Here is a 24,473-nt window from a genome sequence, read left to right on the forward strand (position 1 = left end):
TTCACGTTACCGACTCAATGATAAGACATTGTACGACTTACCGAATGTCGAAAATTGTGGTTGACCGCAACAGTGACAAAAGCGTGAGGTTACCGGGATGGGTCACTTACACCGAGGAAAGTGGGGCTTTGCTGGGCTATTAGCTTCGGGTAAGTGTTAGCCAACTAGCAAAGAGCAATCGTCACACAAGACCCCAGTGCATATATAAATGGTGCAAGTGCGGAGGTTCCTCTTTTGGATACGACCTTGATGCGTTACATTATCTCAGCAGGTAATCGCAGGTATATTTAGCGTTGTTTTCTTTTCGTGGGGATTTATAAAGCCAAGTCAGGGGGAAGCTGAAACGTCTGTCCCAGCCTCTCCACTTGACAGCTTGACAGCTTGCTAGCCACCGTTAGCTGTTGGTGAGCAGAAGCGCTGCGAGAAGACCCGGATGTTGCAGGTTGCCTTCGAAAACATGACATCATCGCTGAGGATTTATGGTGCCACTCAGCATGTATCAAATATTACTGCATTGCACTAAAGCGGCACATCGTGAGACTAACGCGCAATTGGGCACAATAATGCAATGTCATGTATGTTCTATTATGTGTACTGTATGCAAAGCAAATATTTATAGTGAGTAAACGGTGTGTAATGCAGTAGAGCAGTGGTTCTCAAATGGGGCTACGCGTACCCCTGGGGGTACTTGAAGGTATGCCAAGGGGTACGTGAGATTATTTTTAAATATTCTAAAAATAGCAACAATTCAAAAATCCTTTATAAATATAAATAAAAACCTATCTTTTTTCCAAATAGTTCAAGAAAGACCACTACAAATGAGCAATATTTTGCACTGTTATACAATTTAATTAATCAGAAACTGATGACACAGTGCTGTATTTTACTTCTTATCTCTTTTTTTCAACCCAAAATGCTTTGCTCTGATAAGGGGGTACTTGAATTAAAAAAAAATTCACAGGGGGTACATCACTGAAAAAAAGTTGAGAACCACTGCAGTAGAGTACAGATAGACCAAATGCAAAAGAATGCATTTTGTCCTCTATAAGGGACAAACATTTCGCAGCCTTATTTAAAGGTCAAACACTACACATACCTGCCATTTGTCATTACATTTATACAGTCTTTTGATTGATTGATTGAAACTTGTATTAGTAGATTGCACAGTTCAGTACATATTCCGTACAATTGACCACTAAATCAGTGGTTCTTGACCTTGTTGGAGGTACCAAACCCCACCAGTAAAATAAAATTATGTTTTCATATTAAAGAAATACTAATATTAATAAAGATATATTTTACAAACGGAAAGTTACAGGAATATACAAACCCCGTTTCCATATGAGTTGGGAAATTGTGTTAGATGTAAATATAAACGTAATACAATGATTTGCAAATCATTTTCAACCCATATTCAATTGAATATGCTACAAAGACAACATATTTGATGTTCAAACTGATAAACTTTTTTTTTTGGAAAATAATCATTAACTTTAGAATTTGATGCCAGCAACACGTGACAAAGAAGTTGGGAAAGGTGGCAATAAATACTGATAAAGTTGAGGAATGTTCATCAAACACTTATTTGGAACATCCCACAGGTGAACAGGCAAATTGGGAACAGGTGGGTGCCATGATTGGGTATATAGATTCCATGAAATGCTCAGTCATTCACAAACAAGGATGGGGCGAGGGTCACCACTTTGTCAACAAATGCGTGAGCAAATTTTTGAACAGTTTAAGAAAACCCTTTCTCAACCACCTATACCAAGGAATTTAAGGATTTCACCATCTACGGTCCGTAATATCATGGGCTCAGGAACACTTCAGAAACCCACTGTCAGTAACCACAGTTGGTCGCTACATCTGTAAGTGCAAGTTAAAACTCTCCTATGCAAGGCGAAAACAGTTTATCAACAACACCCAGAAACGCCGTCGGCTTTGCTTTGCCTGAGCTCACCTAAGATGGACTGATACAAAGTGGAAAAGTGTTTTGTGGTCTGACGAGTCCACATTTCAAATTGTTTTTGGAAACTGTGGACGTCATGTCCTCTGGACCAAAGAGGAAAAGAACCATCCGGATTGTTATAGGCTCAAAGTTGAAAAGCCAGCATCTGTGATGGTATGGGGGTGTATTAGTGCCCAAGACATGGGTAACTTACATATCTGTGAAGGCGCCATTAATGCTGAAAGGTACATACAGGTTTTGGAGCAACATATGTTGCCATCCAAGCGACGTTACCATGGACGCCCCTGCTTATTTAAGCAAGACAATGCCAAGCCACGTGTTACATCAACGTGGCTTCATAGTAAAAGAGTGCGGGTACTAGACTGGCCTGCCTGTCGTCCAGACCTGTCTCCCATTGAAAATGTGTGGCGCATTATGAAGCCTAAAATACCACAACGGAGACCCCCGGACTGTTGAACAACTTAAGCTGTACATCAAGCATGAATGGGAAATAATTCCACCTGAGAAGCTTAAAAAATGTGTCTCCTCAGTTCCCAAACGTTTACTAAGTGTTGTTAAAAGGAAAGGCCATGTAACACAGTGGTGAACATGCCCTTTCCCAACTACTTTGGCACGTGTTGCAGCCATGAAATTCTAAGTTAATTATTATTTGCAAAGAAAAAAAAGTTTATGAGTTTGAACATCAAATATCTTGTCTTTGTAGTGCATTCAATTGAATATGGGTTGAAAAGGATTTGCAAATAATTGTATTCCGTTTATATTTACATCCAACACAATTTCCCATTTCATATGGAAACAGGGTTTGTACACATACCATATTTACATCTCATTGTGCAACATGTGAATGTTTTGGTGGGAACTAAATGCGATATCTGAAAGGGGTACACATTATTTCCAAAGTAGGACCCCCACCCAGACATATAATACTAGTACACAGCTCATGAAAAACAATATGTTATAGTCATTGTAAGTGGGCCAAATATATTAGAAAATAATCTCATGGAAATGACTGCTGTCATTTGATTACAATAATAAAACATTGAACTTGTTATATAGTCAGGTTTGGGACAGGTGTGCTGCAGGTGTGACCACAGTGCATGTGCACGTCTGACGTCGCTCACATGTGCTCCACCGAATGCTCAAGGAGTTTTTGCGTTTGCTCACACATATGGAAAATTAGAGGGAACATTGTTTGGAGGTATCCATAATACGTCGACAAGGAGAAGTTTTTATGTACACGATGAGTCTGGTGTGTCTTGACCTACGCAGCGGAGGCTCTGCCGAACCCCTGAGGCCGACTTACCGAACCCCTAGGGTTCGATCGAAACCAGGTTAAGAACCACTGCACTAAATGGTAACACCCGAATAAGATTTTCAACTTGTTTAAGTCGGGGTCCACGTAATCAATTCATGGTACAAATATATACTGTCATCATCAGTCAATCAGTCAATGTGTTTCCAAAGGGAGAAATTGTGTTCATAGGTTTTCAGTGTACTCAATTGTTGTTTTTGTCACATACAGTTATTTTTAAGGCACTGAAACATTTCCCCCCCAATGTCCTCTATGGTGGACACAATGACATACTGTGATTACAAGTATTTGAGATAGAATGATAAGTTGATGCAACAAATGCATCAAAATGCAGAAGTGCATGTGTGTAACTGAGAAGAAAAACATCATTCATGATAGGACTAAAAAAAGTTTATGAGGATTTTAAGCAACAGTTTTATACGTTTCATCAAAACTCTGAGTGTTCTGATCCGATATGGATACCTGATATCGGTCTGATCTCAACAAAGTAACAAGTATCGGATTTTGTCGGCCTGCATTTAAAATCTCTGCTGTAAACGTTCCAATACAAGCAGTCCTGCAGGGTGTTTACTTGTGTAGGTTAATATTTTGTTTGCATTTTAATTAAGTCTTTTACAAAAGGTAAATATGCAAAACTATCATCATCATCATCGGTGGTCACTTGAACGAATATGACAATCCTCCTGGTAGGGGTGTATCCCTTTATGACTTTGTTTTACGTGGGGAGACTGGTGCACAGACAGTCACCACACGATCCTTGACAGAATCGGGTCAGGGTCCAGTGGCATGGAGTCCAAGACTGGGGACCCTTTTCTGCTGCAGCTTTCTTCCGCCATTGCAGCCGTAGTGGTAGTTCTTAAATCTACCGTCTTCCGCCTGCTCCGCCGTTGAGGTCTTCACCGTATCTCTGTCTAGGGGGCAGTCAGGTACTAGGCCTTTGCCAAGGGCCATCTGGGGTAACAGTAGTAAAGGGGTTAACCTCCTAGTGCCAATTTAAGACCCCATAGAGAAGCCTCCACTGCCGGATGCACTTTAACGTCATGCCCAGGACAAAGCTATAGGCTACTAGAAGCTAACAGCTACTCAACAGTTAGGCACAAACTAGCAAACAAGCTAGAATACATCATGAGTATCTTTTATTGAACTATATAATCTAAAACACCACTGTCACCACATTTGTCAATATAAACAAGCTTCAAATATTCATAGTTGCATATTACTTACAGATACAAAGTCTCCAAGGCGTATTGGAAAATATTCGATAACAAAGGTGTCCGCATCATTAAATTTACTGCGTCATGAGCTTAACTTTTTGAAATTATTGTGGCCACTATGTGTTGCCAAAAAACAATTACTCCTCTACTTTAACTTAAAGACAGCATAAGTCCCTTTCAGGCGGTTAATGATGAATAGGTTAGTGTTTTTCATGCCTACCATTGTTTGACTAATTTCACTTGAGCAAATTTTTTCTAACATTCCACACTACAAAATAATAAAAGTATGTTTGATGCAGATATCACATCATATATTGGATCAATGTTGGTATTGGCCTGTACTCTACATAGGCTACAATATCGGTATCGGAAGTCAGAACATTTTAGCGCACCCCTACCCAAAACCATTATATAATGCAAAAAAGATGCTACTTTTATTTTTTAGAGTTTCAGGAGGTTAAGTCAACACTATCCATAAAGCATCAGTTCACAAATTAAATTATTACTTGAAGCACTTTACACACGAAGCAGGTATTCTCCTATAATAAAGAAGACCAACACAAACTTGCACTTGCAAAGAAAAACTCCCTCAGCCCAAACAGAACCATTACTCTGTGGGGTGGCCATCTGTCTCTACTAGCCAGGGTTAAGATGTAGAGACAGAGATAGAGAAGGTAGAAAAGCAGCTAGAGAGCAGATAAAGAGAGACAACAGAGGAGTTGAGTGGTTGGGGGAGAGATAACAGTAATTGCATTAAAGGTGCTGTTTGCAGCACACATGAGAATCACTAGGGATGGCACAAAATGTAGTAGCGGAGGTTCCAGATTTAGCCCAATGAGCACAAAAACAATAGCATGTACATAATCATTTAGGTAGAATAGGATCTAAATAGAGTACTGTAGGTTATAGATTGCATAGGTTCGTAGGAATAGATTATACATAATAGAATAGAAAAATAGAATTGTGTAGTGCAAATAGAATTTAAAAACAATGACAGTAAGGTCTACCCCGCTTCTTACTTAATAGTCAGCTGGGATAGGCTCCAGCTCACCTCTGACCCTAATGAGGATAAGCAGTATCCATCCACTCATCCATCCATTTTCTATTGCTTGTCGTTCTCGAGGTTGCGGTGGGCTGGAGCCTATCCCAGGTGCATTAGGGCGGAAGGCAGGGTAGACCCTGGACAAGTCGCCACCTCATCACAGGGCCAACACAGATAGACAGACAAGCATTCACACTCACATTTATAATGAAAATGTATTTGTATATTATAATGTATGATACACCACTGCAAGCTACAGCTCAAACCATTAATATCATATCAATACTGATGCTATAGTTAATTTAGTTCACTAAATAAAATACTTCAGAAAATCCCTAAAAAAGAAAACCATATATACATACAATTCAACAACAGTAACAGTAAAATATCATTATTGCTATATATGTGATATTTACAGTTGTATTTCGGCAACTTTATCCTAACGACTTTTAAAGTGAAAGTCCTGGACCGGAAGTGCCATTTGTTCTTCTTCCTGGTTAAACAGACAGTTTTGTTTTGGGAGCGTGCATGGTAACATATCTAAAGTAACTGGCAGGCACATACTACATCAATCCATTTTCTACCGCTTGTCCCTTTCGGCATTTATTCTCCTAAATTTGCAACCATGTATGTTTTGATTTCATACGCGCTGTACTACTTTATAATACTTTATGTCGTCGTTCACTTTGTACTCTTCTTCTTCGTGGATGCTGATTTTTCTCTCCTGTGGGCAAGTCTGCTCGGCCGCAAACCAGGTGAGTATACCAGGTTAAATAAAACACTATCGTTTCATGCTTTTGTATTCGCACTTTTATGCAGTGTTGCTCAATGTTGAACAAAGCATACTTTCATCTAAATGTGTGTGTTTGGTATATCAGCCAACAGATACAAACTTTTAGTTTAGCACAGTACTTAATACGGGCAGCACGGTGGAAGAGGGGTGGAAGAGGGGTTAGTGCGTCTGCCTCACAATACGAAGGTCCTGAGTTCAATCCCGGGCTCGGGATCTTTCTGTGTGGAGTTTGCATCTTCTCCCCTCGACTGCGTGGGTTCCCTCCGGGTACTCCGGCTTCCTCCCACCTCCAAAGACATGCACCTGGGGATAGGTTGATTGGCAACACTAAATAGTGTGTGAATGTTGTCTGTCTATCTGTGTTGGCCCTGTGATGAGGTGGCGACTTGTCCAGGGTGTACACCGCCTTCCGCCTGATTGTATCTGAGATAGGCTCCAGCGCCCCCGCGAACTCAAAGGGAATAAGCGGTAGAAAATGGATGGATGGACAGTAATTAATACAATCTTCGAGTAAAGACAAGTCGTACAGTAAACACTACTGTCTTCTAGATAAGGCAGTACAGTATTTACATTTAAAGGAGATGCATGAAATTTGGTGATAACTTTTGTGTGTGTTTGCGCCCATCATTAGAGGCCAAGTTGAAAGGTCAGGTGGCGTGGGTGACAGGAGCATCCAGTGGAATTGGAGAAGAACTAGCCTACCAGCTGGCTCGATGTGGCTCTCGTTTGGTTCTGTCTGCACGTCGAGAGGATGAGCTGAAGCGGGTGAAGCGTCAATGCTTGGGTAAGACATTTACAGTACGCAACCTCAAAATGTCTTGTACTTGCTAATGTCAGATTCCTCTGTTACTCGTAATGGGCCACAAGGTTTGCCTGGAGCTTAGTACAAACCCCGTTTCCATATGAGTTGGGAAATTGTGTTAGATGTAAATATAAACGAAATACAACAATTTGCAAATCATTTTCAACCCATATTCAGTTGAATATGCTACAAAGACAACATATTTGATGTTCAAACTGATAAAAAAATTTTTTTGCAAATAATCATTAACTTTAGAATTTGATGCCAGCAACACGTGACAAATAAGTTAAGTAAGGTGGCAATAAATACTGATAAAGTTGAGGAATGCTCATCAAACACTTATTTGGAACATCCCACAGGTGAACAGGCAAATTGGGAACAGGTGGGTGCCATGATTGGGTATAAAAGTAGATTCCATGAAATGCTCAGTCATTCATAAACAAGGATGGGGCGAGGGTCACCACTTTGTCAACAAATGCGTGAGCAAATTGTTGAACAGTTTAAGAAAAACCTTTCTCAACCAGCTATTGCAAGGAATTTAGGGATTTCACCATCTACGGTCCGTAATATCATCAAAGGGTTCAGAGAATCTGGAGAAATAGAATAGAAAGCATACCTGCCAACTACTCCGGTTTTCCCGTAATTAGTACGGTTTTCATCAACCTATTCCGGGTTACGGTTGCAGTGATAAAAAATACGGTTTTTCATTAATTTAAAAAAAAAAGGGTGAAAACTACGCGAATTGCACCTTGTGCAGACAAGAGTTTTCGATCGGACACGGAGGAATTAGCGATGTAAAAGACCACGTTGGGACAAAAAAACACAAGTCTAATGCCGTTGCTAGCGATACAAGTGGAAAACTTTCAACGTTTTTCGTCGCCCAAACAGATTCTTTGGATGTGATAAATGCCGAAGTTTTATTTACGGAGGCAATAATTGAGCATGGACTTCCAATCGCACTGGCTGATCACATGGGACAGTTAAATGTTTGTAATGCAACCTTTAAAAATCATTACGCGGTGATCGCGGTCCCAAAAATAAACTTTTCTTGCATGATAATGTCCAGAAAAACTCACTTTATATTACTATAGAGTCCTTTTAACGAATGAGTTTGATGGTTTATCACAAACCTTAAATGAAAGAAGTCATTTGTTCTCCTGCACCATGCATGCGCTTTGGCCTTGCTTCGTGTTTGGTGCGCAATCCTGTCGGCTGTATTTCACAGCACGTCTTTGACAACTTGAAGTGGCATAAAACATTTAAAACAAAGGGGTTATAGGAACAATCACTTTCAGTGTTTTATGCCACTTCAAGTTGTCAAAGACGGTATGCTGGTGCCCGACTGCCACAAGTGGAACAAAAATTTTAAACAAAGGGGTTATAGGAACAATCACTTTCAGTGTTTTATGCCACTTCAAGTAAACTTATCATAAAGTTACCATATCATTTTTGCAGTATGATCAATCTGATAGAATAAATTTGGATTTTAGCCACAAAAAGGTAATGACACCAATGTTATCTATTGGAATTGTTTAGTACTGTTATACTGTTAAAAGTGTTTATACTATTTATGCTTTCAAGTCCAAGTTGAAGAAATCTTGTTAAATGTTGACAGCCTAACCAAAATACAGAAGTATGTCCTTAATATTTTTGCAGTGCTATTTCTGTTGAAAAGTTAAAATGATTACATTAGAGATGTGATGTGCCACTTTTCAAGTGTCTGATGGCTTAAATTAATTTTCATTAATTTTTCATATTTTGAATTCTTTTGAAAGGCTTACAAAAAAACTACATTTGAATTGTAATTCCATGCTATTGACAGGACTATTAATTTTAATGAAGTTAGCTTACCATGTTTACAGTATGATAATTGTGATAGAAATGTGAATTTTAGGCACAGAATATTTTTTTACAATTGAACAAGGCAGTAGATTATACAAGCTTGGACAGAAAGTTAATAATGACACCAATTTTTTTTTTAATGGAATTGTTTAGTACTGTTTTACCATTTGTTTACTGTAAAAAGTGTTTATACTGTTTATACTTTCAATTAACAAATTGAAGTCTTGTGAAAGGTTGACAGGATAACTGGCATTAACTGTCAAAATAATTTCAAACTATTGAAGTTAGCTTACAGAATAAACATGTCAATCAACCCATATGATTTTTGCTGTAATATTTTTGTTTTGAAAAGTCACTGTGACTGATAGAAAAGTGATGGTTTTAGCAACATTTTAACCTGTCTGAATGCTAATAATCATTTTTGCGTCGGGGGGCGAAGCCCTGAACCCCCCACCAGGACTTTGTCCTGGACCTGCCGGGGCCTGTGGCCCTTGGACCCTGGCTACTAGGTTTTTCTGATTTCAAAAGTTGGCAGGTATGAGAAAGTACTTTATTGATCCCTGGGGGAAATTCAGCACCACAGTTCGCTCACAATAGACAATAATAATAATAAATAATATAATATATACAATATATTATATATAATATGTGAATAATATAAATATATTCTACATATATTCTACATTTAAGTGCAGTCAGGGAACATATGCATTATACAGTCTGATGGCTGTCGGTATGAAGGACCTCCGGTGTTGTTCTGTGTTGCATTTTGGGAGTCTGAGCCTTCCACTGAACGTGCTCATTCTCTCCACAATGTCCGAGTGTAGTGGGTGGGAGGTGTTGTCCATAATGGCTAGGAGTTTTGCTAGACTTCTCCTCTCTGACACCACCGCCAGAGAGTCTAGCTCCACTCCCACCACGTTACTGGCCTTCTCTACCAACTTGTCCAGTGTCCAAATCACTGCACGTAAGCAGCTAAGCCCGTGACCTTCGATCCCTCAGGCTGTACTGCATCAACAAGCGACATTAGTGTGTAAAGGATATCACCACATGGGCTCAGGAACACTTCAGAAACCTACTGTCAGTAACTACAGTTGTTCGCTACATCTGTAAGTGCAAGTTAAAACTCTCCTATGCAAGGCGAAAACCGTTTATCAACAACACCCAGAAACACCGTCGGCTTCGCTGGGCCTGAGCTCATCTAAGATGGACTGATACAAAGTGGAAAAGTGTTCTGTGGTCTGACGAGTCCACATTTCAAATTGTTTTTGGAAACTGTGGACGTCGTGTCCTCCGGACCAAAGAGGAAAAGAACCATCTGGATTGTTATAGGTGCAAAGTTGAAAAGCCAGCTTCTGTGATGGTATGGGGGTGTATTAGTGCCCAAGACATGGGTAACTTACACATCTGTGAAGGCGCCATTAATGCTAAAAGGTACATACAGGTTTTGGAGCAACATATGTTGCCATCTAAGCAACGTTACCATGGACGCCTCTGCTTATTTCAGCAAGACAATGCCAAGCCACGTGTTACATCAACGTGGCTTCATAGCAAAAGAGTGCGGGTACTAGACTGGCCTGCCTGTAGTCCAGACCTGTCTCCCATTGAAAATGTGTGGCGCATTATGAAGCCTAAAATACCACAACGGAGACCCCCGGACTGTTGAACCACTTAAGCTGTACATCAAGCAAGAATGGGAAAGAATTCTACCTGAGAAGCTTAAAAAATGTCTCTCTTCAGTTCCCAAACGTTTACTGAGTGTTGTTAAAAGGAAAGGCCATGTAACACAGTGGCGAACATGCCCTTTCCCAACTACTTTGGCACGTGTTGCAGCCATGAAATTCTAAGTTAATTATTATTTGCAAAAAAAAAATAAAGTTTATGAGTTTAAACATCAAATATCTTGTCTTTGTAGTGCATTCAATTGAATATGGGTTGAAAAGGATTTGCAAATCATTGTATTCTGTTTATATTTACATCTAACACAATTTCCCAACTCATATGGAAACAGGGTTTGTAGTAGGGATGTCCCGATCCGATATTTGGATCGGATCGGCCGCCGATATTTGCCAAAAAATGCGTATCGTCAAGGCATGGGAAAATGCCGATCCAGATCCAGTTTCGCACCGATTTAAATAATACATTCCACTTTTCTGCTGCTCCCTAATTTTCGTTCCGCATTTTCCAGCACACCTTCAACACATCCACAGGTCTGTGGATTCTCACGCAGTTGCTTTTAGCTGCGGACATTACACGACAGGCTCTTCTCACTCTTTCCTGTGTCTCCCTCTCACAGACAGCAAGCGCAACTTCTTACACACGTCACATACGTATACGTCCTCCTTGAGCAGAGAGGTAGCAGCATGGCTAACGTTAGCTGTGATGCTAGCGCACGGCAAATCTATGCCACGCACAAAATCAAATAAAAAAATAAGCGCATAACAATTTTCGACACACGGACACGACACAGAAATCAGTTTTCGTCATCATTGTTCAAATATTGTAACGTCTGTCAAGACGCTTATCTCCATTCGGTGCCACACGTCCACACCATCAAAATGCTGAGGCAAACATTTCCAGATCAACACCGTATGAAAAAAATAGTGATTTTTTTTAGTTGTGATTTCCCTCTCTGCATGAAAGTTTAAAAGTAGAATATATTAATGCAGTATGAAGAAGAATGTTTTAATGTAGACACATAGAATCATCATACTGCTGTGATTATATACATCAAGTGTTCATTCAAGGCTAAGGCAAAATATCCACATATATATTGTGTATCGCGATATGGCCTTAAAATATCGCAATATTAAAAAAAGACCATATCGCCCAGCCCTAGTTCAATGATGCCATTTCTGTTTGTCATGTATAATTTTGTCTATTTTGTGTTTATCCTTGAATAAACAGGTCAGTTTCTTGTTACCAACCATTGTGTATTATTCAAACTCCCCTAATTCAGCTGGCTAGTTGTTATCAAGAGTACTAAAACCCTTTTCAACATGATTCTGACAACTAAGTAGGCTAAATAACTTTAAACTTTAATACATGCTCGGATAGGCCAGTATCGGTCAGTATCGGTATTGGTCAGTATCGGTATCGGATCGGAAGTGCAAAAACAATATCGGTATCGGATCGGAAGTGCAAAAACCTGGATTGGGACATCCCTAGTTTGTAGTTACGTTGGATTTCATACATTTTTTTGTTATTTATTTGAACCTTTTTTTGGTATATTTTCAGAGTGTTCCAACCTCAAGGATGAGGATATTCTTGTTCTTCCTCTGGATTTGTTGGAGAGGACTACCCATGAAGCAAAAACCAAAGCTGTAATTCAACACTTTGGATGGGTGTGTAATACTGTAGCATCATTTATTTTTCATAAGATAAGCACACTTGCTGGAACCTCAAAAGTTGTACACAATGATGAATGATTCCGTAGGAATCATCAATATACGGTAACTGAAATAGTCTTTTTAAGAATCAAGGTTTAGTTGACTTTGGTTGTTGACCCTAGACTCGATGTCAGTCATTCACAAATAACCATTCCGACTGCATAGCAACATGAAATTATTTAGCAAGGAATGAGGAATTGAAGAATGATAAGACATCACTTCGTAACCAAATCGATGGACTCGAAGCAAAATGATTTAATGGATCACATTTTGCGATGTCTTGATCGCACCAACTGACGCAAATTTAACCAATCTCCACAAATTAAGCACCCCACATAACTTTGTCCAATGCCTGTAATTTCCCTGCATTTTTTGGCTAATCAGCGTCAATTTTTGCCAAACAAATGTTTTCTGAGCGGCTCTCAAATGAGTGCGTCAACTGTCTAATCAAAACGTGTGTTTGTTTCTTGCGTAAACAAAGCAGGAACAGCAACATGTAACAATCTATCTACTCTTTATTGATCAAATGGCACAATTGTCCACCCGCATAATTCAGCTACTTCTGGTTCCTGTTCCAGCGCTAAGGCTTTTCGGTAATGTAGAATATAAACATTAATCAACACACCACATGCTCACTTCTTTGTGTGTGTGTGTGTAATCGCTAATACGCTGTCATATGGATGCTTGTGCTCACACATAGACACGCACGCACAAATACACACTTAACAACAGCAGAGCTTTGATTGTGATGTAACAACAATAATTTTCACAAAAAGAATGCAGGATTTACAGTTTTATCAGGAAATGATCAGACACACTTCAGTTTGCATTAAATAAAGCAACCTATAGCTAACAGACTGAACAACAACACATAACTTTAACTGTTACTAACAACACACACCCACATCAGACCCTGACGACACTGCAATATGCAGTATAAACAATTAAACATTGAATCTTAAGAGTATGTGAAAGTTCGACTCCTACCTCGTTTACTTTGTGACAATCTCCTTAAAGTTTTTAATCATTTAGAAATATGAAGCAAGTCAAATGTGCCAAGCATGGCAAAGTGTGGATAGAGAGAGTGTTTTGCATATTACCCATCATGCTTTGAAGTTGATTGATATGGGTGTAATTTTAAATTGTGTATGGTGCTTAGTAGAGGTAGGAATCTTTGGGCTCCTCACGATTCGATTCCGATTCAGGAGCTACGGTTCGATTTAAAATTGGTTATTGATGCATCTTTAATTCATGTACATTGATGTAGTTTTACATTTTTCGTTTCACTAAATAGGCGTTTATCACTTGCAACTTTACAAAAAACAATTCATTTGGAATAAGAAACAGTTAAACTAATTCCCACATTTATTATATTAATGAAAATGTGTGCAAAACTGGAACATAAGTTCCCAATAATAAAGGAGCTCGTCGGATCTTGCTGCAGTCAGTAATATTTTCTGTCTGCATTACTTTATTACAATAAATAAATCGATTATAGATCATTGACGTTTACTAATCGATTCTAAAATCGTCCATGTCCGAATTGTGATCTAAAAATCTATTATTTCCCCCACTTCTAGTGCTTAAACATTTAAACATGTCCACAAAGTTCAGTGAGCAGGTTGTATGTAGACCATGTGTGTCGACCTTCTGTGTTGGTTGCTTATAGTTTATATGCACCTTTAACGGGAAAGGTTGTTTGGATTGGGTCATTTAGATTGATGCTACGTTAATTACACTTCAAAATAAAACTCATAGTCATTGACTAAAATTAGTGAAGTTATCCACAAGATGGCGGCATGTATGCAGAGATTAGACTGCAAGGTTAATAAACATAAACTCGAGACATAGCGGGCGACAGTTCTTATTTAACTTGTAGCTTGTAACTTGTAACTCTTGCAGGCCAGACTGAAGATGTCGGAGAGCCGTACTTGGCCTGCTAGCCATACTTTGGATACCCCTGATAAATAGTATAAATCTACCCAAAGTGCTTTGCGAGAGTCCGCTATTGTAGTCTTGCTGTAATCAATAAATTCCTTAATTTTCTTTATCCTGTTGTGGGGCAGACTAGTTGGCACATGCATCCTCCGCTGTTGCCATTTCTGATACAAAGTGTCATATAGTTCAAACTTATATCTGTCAGTTGACTCCATATGGAATCGGCAAAAACCACAACAAAGAAGACGGCGAGAAGACTCTGTAAAAGTGAAGGCACGTAAATAGGACTGCCCACACAACGGTGTGTATTGTGGAGACGGTCTTTAAAACTTAATCGATGAAAATTTTGACCAAAGAACCACCATTACACGTAGAACACAAGGAAGTAGAGCTATAACGGTATTGCAGATATTGCGGAATTTCGGTTTGAAGATCTTCACCATAATGCCGTGACGGTTTCAAACGAAAACTTGGTGAGTGTAGTTTTTTTCAGATGCTTTAGCGTTTGCTGGGTCTGAAAATAAATGACATCTCCCAGAATCCTCTGCACAAAGTGGGGGCGTGGAATTCTGTAGGCAGGAAGTGAATGTTTGTAGTAGGTAAGAGGAATTGTTTTTTTGGACATTTCCTGTATATTAATTTAATCAAACTCTGCCGGTTTGAGTTATGTTGCTAACAAACAGACAAACAAACTCTGGTGAAAACATAACTTCTTTGGCGCAGGTAAGAAAGTCTGCATTTGGCAAAGAAAAGCGCACCACTTTTGTCTGGAGTCTTTCCAAGCCAACAGTACAGTACAGTAATTTCTGACATGTGAAATTTCCTCGAGCTGCCACCTTATCGTGGTAGAGGAGTGGTAGTAAGACAAACAGGTCCTAGGTGAGGGACCAGACAAAGAGCAGCTCAAAGACCTCAATGAAAAAGAAAAGAAAAGGACTCAGATTTCCCTTACCCAGACATGGGTTACAGGGGCCCCCCTCTGGAGCCAGGCCCAGAGGTGGGGCTTGATGGCGAGCACCTGGTGGCTGGGCCTGTCCCAATGGGCCACGGCCAGGCACAGGTCAAAGAGGCAACGTGGGTCCCCACTCCAATGGGCTCTGTACTCATCGGAGGGGGCATAGAGGTCTGGTGCATTGTGAGCTAAGCGGCAGCCGAAGGCACGGCCCTTGGCGGTCCGATCCTCCGCTAAAGAAGATAGCTCATGGGACGGGGAACGTCACCTCGCTGGGGGGAAGAAGGTGAAGATGTTTTGTCTGGATCTAGTCAGACTCACTTTGACGCACAGCAAGGGTTCTGGAACCAGTCCTCTCAAGAGGGGCTGCAAGGACTTTCTTCCACTCTGGTGTTGCACGCAGTGAGAGGCTACAGGCTGATCCTTGGCTACAGAAGCTAGCTCTTGGGACGTGAAATGTCACCTCGCTGGAGGGGAAGCAGCCTGAGCTGGTGCGTGCGGTGCAGTTGTTTTGACCAGATCGGGTCAAAAAAAAAAAAACTACACTCACCGTCGCGTCTGGGCTTGTTTAAATTAGTTCTAGATTATAAATCGTGCCTCTCATCTGGATAACAGGAGGATTTAGCCACGATTCTAGAAATTGTTCATCTGTGACATTCAATTTATACCTGCAGATGGAGACAAAGATGCGACAACCGAAGACAGTGTCTGCAGGCAGCAACTTTTCCTCTTAACTCTTTATGTGGATTATGATAATTTCTTCATCTAAACGAGAATATATTAAACATCCTATCAGTTGTCATCGAAGTAAGAGCAGACATTGTACAGTAAGCGATCGTTTTATTATGTTCGTAGTTTGTATTTTTTGTTTAGCACTTAGCAATACTGCTACTTGTTGCTTAGTGTTTCCCTAAAGCTGGATTTGTTTAGCAGAGCTTCTAAAACTTGTAGCTCAGCCTCCTTATATTCAAGATTAAAAATATAAGGTCCTGGATCATAATTTTTCCAAAGTAATTGTTGTTGGCTCTCACAAAGTCTGCATGATTTGCATAGTTGTTGGTGGGGAATAAATTAGAGATGTCCGATAATGGCTTTTTTGCTGATATCCGATATTCCGATATTGTCCAACTCTTAATTAATGAAGTGAAGTGAAGTGAATTACATTTATATAGCGCTTTTTCTCAAGTGACTCAAAGCGCTTTACATAGTGAAACCTAATATCTAAGTTACATTTAAACCAGTGTGGGTGACACTGGGAGCAGGTGGGTAAAGTGTCTTGCCCAAGGACACAACTGCAGTGACTAGGATGGCGGGGATCGAACCTGCAACCCTCAAGTTGCTGGCACGGCCGCTCTACCAACCGAGCTATATCGTCCCGAATTACCGATTCCGATATCAACCGATACCGATATATACAGTCGTGGAATTAACACATTATTATGCCTAATTTTGTTGTGATGCCCCGCTGGATGCATTAAACAATGTAACAAAGTTTTCCAAAATAAATCAACTCAAGTTATGGAAAAAAATGCCAACATGGCACTGCCATATTTATTATTGAAGTCACAAAGTGCTTTTTTTTTTTAACATGCCTCAAAACAGCAGCTTGGAATTTGGGACATGCTCTCCCTGAGAGAGCATGAGGAGGTTGAGGTGGGTTAGCGGGGGGTGTATATTGTAGCGTCCCGGAAGAGTTAGTGCTGCAAGGGGTTCTGGGTATTTGTTCTTTTGTGTTACGGTGCGGATGTTCTCCCGAAATGTGTTTGTCATTCTTGTTTGGTGTGGGTTCACAGTGTGGCGCATATTTGTAACAGTGTTAAAGTTGTTTATACGGCCACCCTCAGTGTGACCTGTATGGCTGTTGATCAAGTATGCCTTGCATTCACTTGTGTGTGTGAAAAGCCGTAGATATAATGTGATTGGGCTGGCACGCAAAGGCAGTGCCTTTATGGTTTATTGGCGTTCTGTACTTCTTCCTACGTCCGTGTACACAGCGGCGTTTTAAAAAGTCATACATTTTACTTTTTGAAACCGATACCGATAATTTTGAAACCGATAATTTCCAATATTACATTTTAAAGCATTTATCAGCCGATAATATCGGCAGTCCGATATTATCAGACATCTCTAGGATAAATATGTGGTTCCTACCTCTACGTCATTGATCACGTGACTGGCTTGCTCATTATTTCTCAAAATGGTTTGGGGATATCTGTGGGATTGATACTATTTTGATCATATCTATTTACTCACAAACTTTGTAAGTCTTTTGGTGTCATATATCAGATATAAATGATACTAGCTTTAATATTGAGGCGATTTGTTTTTCTGGTACTTAAACGCTCTGCTGTCTGAAGAATACATACATACAATTTGTGGCAACCATGTTCTATGTTGACCCAAGCAGCAGGTTCTGCTGTCCAAAGGTAGTATGAAGCTGTGCAGCCATATAGTGTAATACCATCTGAAATTAGGAAGTTGAAGTATTCCCTGATCATAGGACAGGTACAATAACTTTAAACGGAGTCTGACTGTTTTTCCAAATTAAGGATGTTATTGGTAGTGGCAAAGGGAGAGTTTGATACAAAACTTTGGCAAGATTGTCATTTTTATTAAGTTAATTTTTCCAGTCATTGCTATGGGTAAAGTAGACCATCGATTAGGCTTGGCGATATATCGATTTTATCGATATATTCAAGTTTTTTGTTGCAGACAATTTAAAAATCGATACATGAGCTTCCGTAGCTTGCGCCATTCCCTTATTCATTTAGCGGCTCACAGAGCAAACCATGGCTAATGCTAACGCTAATGAGAACGAGACAATTGTTCTAAAGAAAAGAAAAGTGTTGTCAGTACTTTGGTTGAGCGGCAACGGGCGTGGAACAAATGACTGTCTTATCTTTGTCCATGTGATGTCAGATGAAACAAAAATTGAGCTGTTTGGCCACAATACCCAGTAATATGTTTGGAGGAGAAAAGGTGAGGCCTTTAATCCCAGAAACACCATGCCTACCGTCAAGCATGGAGGTGGTAGTATTATGCTCTGGGCCTGTTTTGCTGCCAATAGAACTGGTGCTTTACAGAGAGTAAATGGGACAATGAAAAAGGAGGATTACCTCCAAATTCTTCAGTACAACCTAAAATCATCAGCCCGGAGGTTGGGTCTTGGGCACAGTTGGGTGTTCCAACAGGACAATGACCCCAAACACACATCAAAAGTGGTAAAGGAATGGCTAAATCAGGCTAGAATTAAGGTTTTAGAATGGTCTTCCCAAAGTCCTGACTTAAACGTGTGGACAATGCTGAAGAAACAAGTCAACGTCAGAAAACCAACACATTTAGCTGAACTGCACCAATTTTGTCAAGAGGAGTGGTCACAAATTCAACCAGAAGCTTGTGGATGGCTACCAAAGGCGGGCCAAGGGACATGTAACCAAATATAACATTGCTGTATGTATACTTTTGACCCAGCAGATTTGGTCACATTTTCAGTAGACCCATAATAAATTCATAAAAGAACCAAACTTCATGAGTGTTTTATCGACAAACAAGTATGTGCTCCAATCACTCTAATCACAAAAAAATAAGAGTTGTAGAAATTATTGGAAACTCAAACAGCCATGACATTATGTTCTTTACAAGTGTATGTCAACTTTTGACCACGACTGTTGTGTGTGTATATAAATGTATATGTGTGTGTATATATATATATATATATATTTTTTTTTTTTTAAGGACACAAAGCTTTGTGTTTTTGGCTGATGTCAACATTTTGTTTTCTCATTGTGCTTCTTGCTGTTTTCCAAATTTTTTGCTGGTGTTTTTGTTTTTGTATTGTTCCTAGGGCCAATGACAAAGGAGTCACGGGCCACAGATGGCCCCTGTGGCACACTTTGGGCACCCCTGCTGTAGAAGCTAACTGTTTATAGTCTTAGTACTGTAGTATATTTGTTCATCCTATGGTCACATATGGGACGTGAGTCAGCTTACGTCAGCACTGCTAGTAGTAAAATCAACTGTTCACCTGGCGGGTTTTTCTGTGTGATTAGGAGGGGATCAATGGGGAAGTCCTTCTTTAGCTGCCTCCTTGTTTTATCATATATTACTGCCTTTGCACATGTCAATGTTTACTTTGTTTGCACGATAAATCAACACAAAATCTGTACTTTGGAGTAATGTCCACGGACTCTAGTATTTGGCTTGTTAGCTGCTCGTCGCAGGCTAGCCTTGATGGTGGTGGTTAAGGTAAGAGTTGTTTGATGTTGGATGCTAGAAAATGTCCAATTTACTGCAAGAGTTTGCCTATTGCATTGTTACAGCTCGATGTTTTTTGTGCACGTCATGCAACGCACGTTTGCAAGACGAGCGGGTGTAGTGTGTGGCCATGCTTGGGGTGTGAGGGGCGTGATGTAAGGCTGAAAAGAGAGAGGCAGAGGCATGCGGGCGTGTTCAGGGGTTAAAATGTCTGCCTGTTGGCGGGTCTGTTGGCCATATTAATACCTTTTTCCCCAAAATATTTTCGCGATCGACCAGTAGGGTCCCAAAGATCGGCTGGTTGGCGACCTCTGCAATACAGAATCTACCTTCTTACCCACCAGTGCATCCATGGCAACGCAACATCTTACCTGAAATAACTTTTAACAGCCCAAACCAGCTGGAGACACCTCCGGTCCAGCAAATCAAACTGCCTTCTCACACCCAGAACCAAGCTTTTGTTAGTCAAAATGTTAATGTTTGGGTTTGTATCTATTTTAAATATGTTTTTCCCTAATAACATCTTGAAAGTACATTGAATATATGGTTGTTTTTTTTCTTGTGCCACAGCTCTATAAGCTAATTGGCCTGTAGGATAAGCATTCAGTGGAAAGTTAGGTTTTTGTGCAAAAGTTGCTAAAGCTACATTTTCCATTATAAACGGTGTATTCATATTTTATAAAACACACCACTTATTTTATCATATGTATTTGTTCCTTTTACTTAAAATTGCACGAGCTGTTTTTTTTAAATATTTTAATTCAAGTACCACTGATAGTCACACACACACTAGGTGTGGTGAAATTACCCTCTGCATTTTATTCTTTGCAACACCTTTCTTTCCTTCTTTACGCAGAAAGTGAACAAATGACAAAATGACTATTGTAGGCGTCAACATGTGAGTTACGTGTGAATGGATTATCACTAATAGGATTAAAATAAGATCTGATTCTTCCTACTTCATGTCACATATGGTGAATTGTGCAAACCTGAGCCAAATAAACCATACCAGTTAAGCTCCCATGACAAAATATTAGGGTAGACTTGTTTTCTGCTACTAAGTCAACACGTGTCATCTTCCAGATTGACATCCTGATAAACAACGGGGGCCGAAGCCAGCGCTCTTTGTTCCTGGAGGCCAGTGTGGACGTGTACCAGGCCTTGATGGAGCTCAACTTTCTGGGTACCATTTCCCTCACCAAGCAGGTGCTTCCTCACATGACACAGCGCGGCACCGGCGCCGTCGTCACCATCAGCAGCGTGCTGGGCATCGCCGGGGCACCCTTGGCTACAGGATACGCCGCCAGCAAGCATGCTCTTCAGGTGTGCACCCATGAAACACTTGTTTATCTTGAAATGGCTTGTCCAGGGTGTACCCCGCCTTCCGCCCGAATGCAGCTGAGATAGGCTCCAGCACCCCCCGTGACCCCAAAAGGGACAAGCGGTAGAAAATGGATGGATGGGTATGGAATGAATGCCTGAGATCTCTGTTTGAATCAAATACAGCAAACCTGCTCACATTTCAGTCAACTCTGAATAAGTCCAATATGATTAATATTAATATGTTATCCAACTCTTATTCCGCAGGGCTTTTTCAATTCCCTTCGGACTGAGCTGTATGACCACCCCCGCATACTCATCAGCACAGTGTGTCCAGGGCCTGTGCAGTCATTCATAGCACACAATGCTTTCACAGAAGACCTGCACAAGGTGACCTGTTTGAGAGCATATGAATTAAATTTTTCTTGACGTTTGATTCTACTATAATTTCCTCAGCCTGTGGCCGCAGCTGGCGACCAGACACACAAGATGCCCACAAGTCGCTGTGCCTCTTTGATTCTGGCAGGAATTGCCAACGGTGTGAAGGAAATGTGGATTGCTCAGCAACCCTTCCTGGCGTTTTACTACGCTTGGCAGTACGCCCCCACATTGGCCTGGTTCCTGACCAACATCCTGAGCAAGAAGAGAGTGCAGAATTTCAAAGCCGGAGTGGTAGGTACACACTAGCAAAAAGTAACAACTTGTTGTGGTAATACCAAAGAGGAGCGAGAGCTGTTTAGTTGTGTACACGCCTCAGTCAGTGTGTTTGTGTTGTAAAGCTTCGAGGTGAAAAGATCAGTGTAGCTGTTGCAAATCTGTGCGCTTGACCTTGCATCCTCGCATGAAGACAAATTACTTGAACGTGGCAAACACGATCCAAAGCCATCAACTAAAGGGCCTCAGCTGCTACTGACTGGCCTTGTTAATTCTGTTAAAGAAGGTGACGTCGATGCCCTCCTCCAGTGCTGACTGACTGACCAGTGTCTGTTGGGCAAGAAAAGCTATAATAGTACATATAGGAGTAGTGTATTGGGGACTTTTACTTCCTTTCAAGAACATTTTTGATCTATTTTTAACCATAACTTTGGATTTGACTTTGGATTTGAATATTTTCAGATATCAATAGCAAAATAAAATGTTTTACATTTTTTTAGTTTGTAACCCTTTGTATGCCCATTTAATCCATTTGTGTCAGATTTTTTTAATTTTTATTATTTTAAAAAAATTGCACAAATGAGTCATCATCCATATCATACATGCTAAAGGTCTGGGGTAAAAATCAGGGCCTAAATATACATACCGTAGGTTTAGTAATAACTTTCTTTCTCATGCATTGTTATATTTTTTGTAGGGTCATCAGATTCCACAGTTTATTGCAGGGTAGTTGCATGGGGACAAAAAGTCTCTGTTGTCTTATCAATTTTTTAATATTTTTTTTAATGTACAATCTTTACACAGTAAAATCATGCATTTTCTAATTTTACAGTTTCATTTTGGAGAAGAAAAAAAAAGTACAATTAGTCATATTGTTTGGAATCAAGTATAACCCATTTAAATGGGACAATTTTGGTCAAGTGTTTCTCACAGGGCCTTAAAAGAGAGTGGATCTGCAAAGAACACGCGTGTGTGGGTGGGTGTAGTTGACCTGGTGGATCAGCCCTTTCAGCAACTTTAGCAGAACATTTGGTGATCTGTGCATGCAAATGTGTTGTATCTGGCAAAAACACTTGTTTGTTTGGTCAGAATAAACACTTTCAGCTTGCTGGAACCTGCAGGCTGCATCGACATTTTCAAATTGCAGCTGCATGTTTCTCTGCATGTTGATCGCTTGTCACAGACCTCAATTATTGCCACACGTGTGTGTGTGTACTGTGTTTTTGCCACGGTCAGACAGGCTTGCATTTGAAATAATGTTTTATCCTTGTAGGAGCCAGAAAAATGTATATAAGGTCACAAGGGGTGTTTGTGGGCGTATATTAACAGAACGGAGGTATGTGTCACATGACATTACTGGCGGTCACTATAAAGGAGCGTTTTTACCTGCACTCAATGTCGGTGAGAGGAGAAAGTCGAGCTGGGTAACCATACTTTGTTGACCGCTATTAGACGCTGATTGGACATTGCTTATTTGGATGTTTATCGGACACTTTAATGCCGTAGCCGTTTTAATTACATGCTGTCTGTAGACAAACTCATCAAGTTTATGACTATAAACTCTGCCTTATTATTCAACAATTCACAACATTGCAGCACACTCCCATCTAATTTCAAACAGTAAATATTTCAACGTGTACTCTTTTTCTCCGAAATGAAACCCTGACATTAAAAAATGCATGATTATATTGTGTAATAACTGTACAGTTAAAAATTGTGAACATAATAGTAGTCAAGACTCAATGGGGACTTTTTTGATTCCATTATACTACACTGCTGTAAAGTTTGTAGGTTGACACAACATAGAAGAAAACAATGCTTCAAAAATAATGACTAATCTTAGGCATATTTAGGCCTGATCTTTACCCCAGTACCTCAGCCCTTTAGTATATTTATGGATGATGAATAATTTTATACAAATCTTTTAAAATAATTTAAAATATATATATATATATATATACATATATATATATATTTAGATCAAATGGGTGTTTAAAGGTTTACCAAATTAAATATGAATCCAAACATGTTTTATACACTCTTAACGTGTTTCTCCTTCAGCTACTCTGTCTAAATTAAGTAATCCCCAGGGGGTTAAGTTCAAGCATTTTGCGGTCATGGCAATTTTTTGGCTTTTGAAAAATCAGTGATCGTATTCATTTTTGTTCTTTTTGCAGGATGCAGACTCTGCATACTTTGTCAAGCCCAAGACCTCATGAAAGGATGACTTATCTTGTAAAATTGTGAGGATTAATCATCAATTTGAAACAGATCCCACATTAGTGTATTAGAAGTGCTGGAATGTCTAAAGCACTCTTAGTAAGTCCTGTTTGTGTCCATAGCTTTAATGCTAATGAGTAATGATTGTCCCTCCTGCCTGTAGCAGGAAACTGTTATGTACTTCATCCAATTTGTACTTGCACATTAGGGAGACGATAGAATTGTCTCACCTTTGGTGTACATAATTAATCAATCAATCAATCTTTACTTATATAGCCCTAAACAACAAGCGTCTCAAAGGGCTGCACAAGCCACAACGACATCCTCGGCTCAGATCCCACATCAGGACAAGAAAAAAACTCAACCCAATGGGATGACAATGAGAAACCTTGGAGGGAACCGCAGATGTGGGGACCCCCCAGGGCGACCGGTGCCATGGACATCGAGTGGATCTAGCATAATATTGTGAGAGTCCAGTCTATAGTGGATAAATAGGCTATCATCAGCATACTTCTCTTATATCATTAAAAAGTTGTTTTTTCATAGCCTGCTTGGTGAAATGCAAAGCAAATTATCTTCTTTCAAGCTATTTTATTATAAGTGTATACATATAAAAATGAGCCATATGTACAACAGATTTGTTGAAGTATTATTTTTAAAGTTGTAAACATGTGAGGTGTAAACAAAACAATAGCACTAAATGCTTAAAAACGATACATACCAAAGGCACATCCTTGATATCTTAACAAAATAAATGTATTTTGTGTCCCTT

General features: G+C 39.9%; 2 protein-coding genes across 4 annotated transcripts in view; one reads left to right on the plus strand and one right to left on the minus strand.

Moving 5' to 3' along the window:
• The window catches only part of ppm1aa (protein phosphatase, Mg2+/Mn2+ dependent, 1Aa), a 100,021-nt gene extending 99,587 nt beyond the window's left edge, over positions 1 to 434 (minus strand). Inside the window, exon 1 of one of the 3 annotated variants that reach the window (XM_061968854.2) lies at positions 42 to 433. The gene's annotated coding sequence lies outside the window, so the exon portion shown is untranslated. Of the gene's footprint in view, positions 1 to 41 lie in introns of all 3 variants that reach the window. The other 2 variants (XM_061968853.2, XM_061968855.2) reach the window with 2 other exon arrangements.
• Positions 435 to 6,016: 5,582 nt separating this feature from the next.
• dhrs7 (dehydrogenase/reductase (SDR family) member 7) lies at positions 6,017 to 23,805 on the plus strand. Its single transcript, XM_061968864.1, has 7 exons — positions 6,017 to 6,292; positions 6,962 to 7,114; positions 12,212 to 12,318; positions 20,591 to 20,830; positions 21,095 to 21,217; positions 21,284 to 21,499; positions 23,659 to 23,805. The coding sequence occupies exons 1-7, from the start codon at positions 6,163 to 6,165 to the stop codon at positions 23,698 to 23,700; spliced, it is 1,011 nt and encodes a 336-aa protein (XP_061824848.1). The 5' UTR covers positions 6,017 to 6,162; the 3' UTR covers positions 23,701 to 23,805.
• The last annotated feature ends 668 nt before the right edge of the window (positions 23,806 to 24,473 follow it).

This window comes from Nerophis lumbriciformis, linkage group LG08 (genome assembly GCF_033978685.3).
Source record: "Nerophis lumbriciformis linkage group LG08, RoL_Nlum_v2.1, whole genome shotgun sequence".
Taxonomy (NCBI): domain Eukaryota; kingdom Metazoa; phylum Chordata; class Actinopteri; order Syngnathiformes; family Syngnathidae; genus Nerophis; species Nerophis lumbriciformis.

Excerpts from the sequence above, each read along its gene's own strand:
- dhrs7 (XM_061968864.1), top strand. The coding sequence starts at position 6,163 with ATGTATGTTTTGATTTCATACGCGCTGTACTACTTTATAATACTTTAT. Across the intron at positions 6,293-6,961 it reads TCTGCTCGGCCGCAAACCAG|AGGCCAAGTTGAAAGGTCAG; the intron begins GTGAGTATACCA and ends GCCCATCATTAG. Across the intron at positions 21,218-21,283 it reads TCACAGAAGACCTGCACAAG|CCTGTGGCCGCAGCTGGCGA; the intron begins GTGACCTGTTTG and ends TAATTTCCTCAG.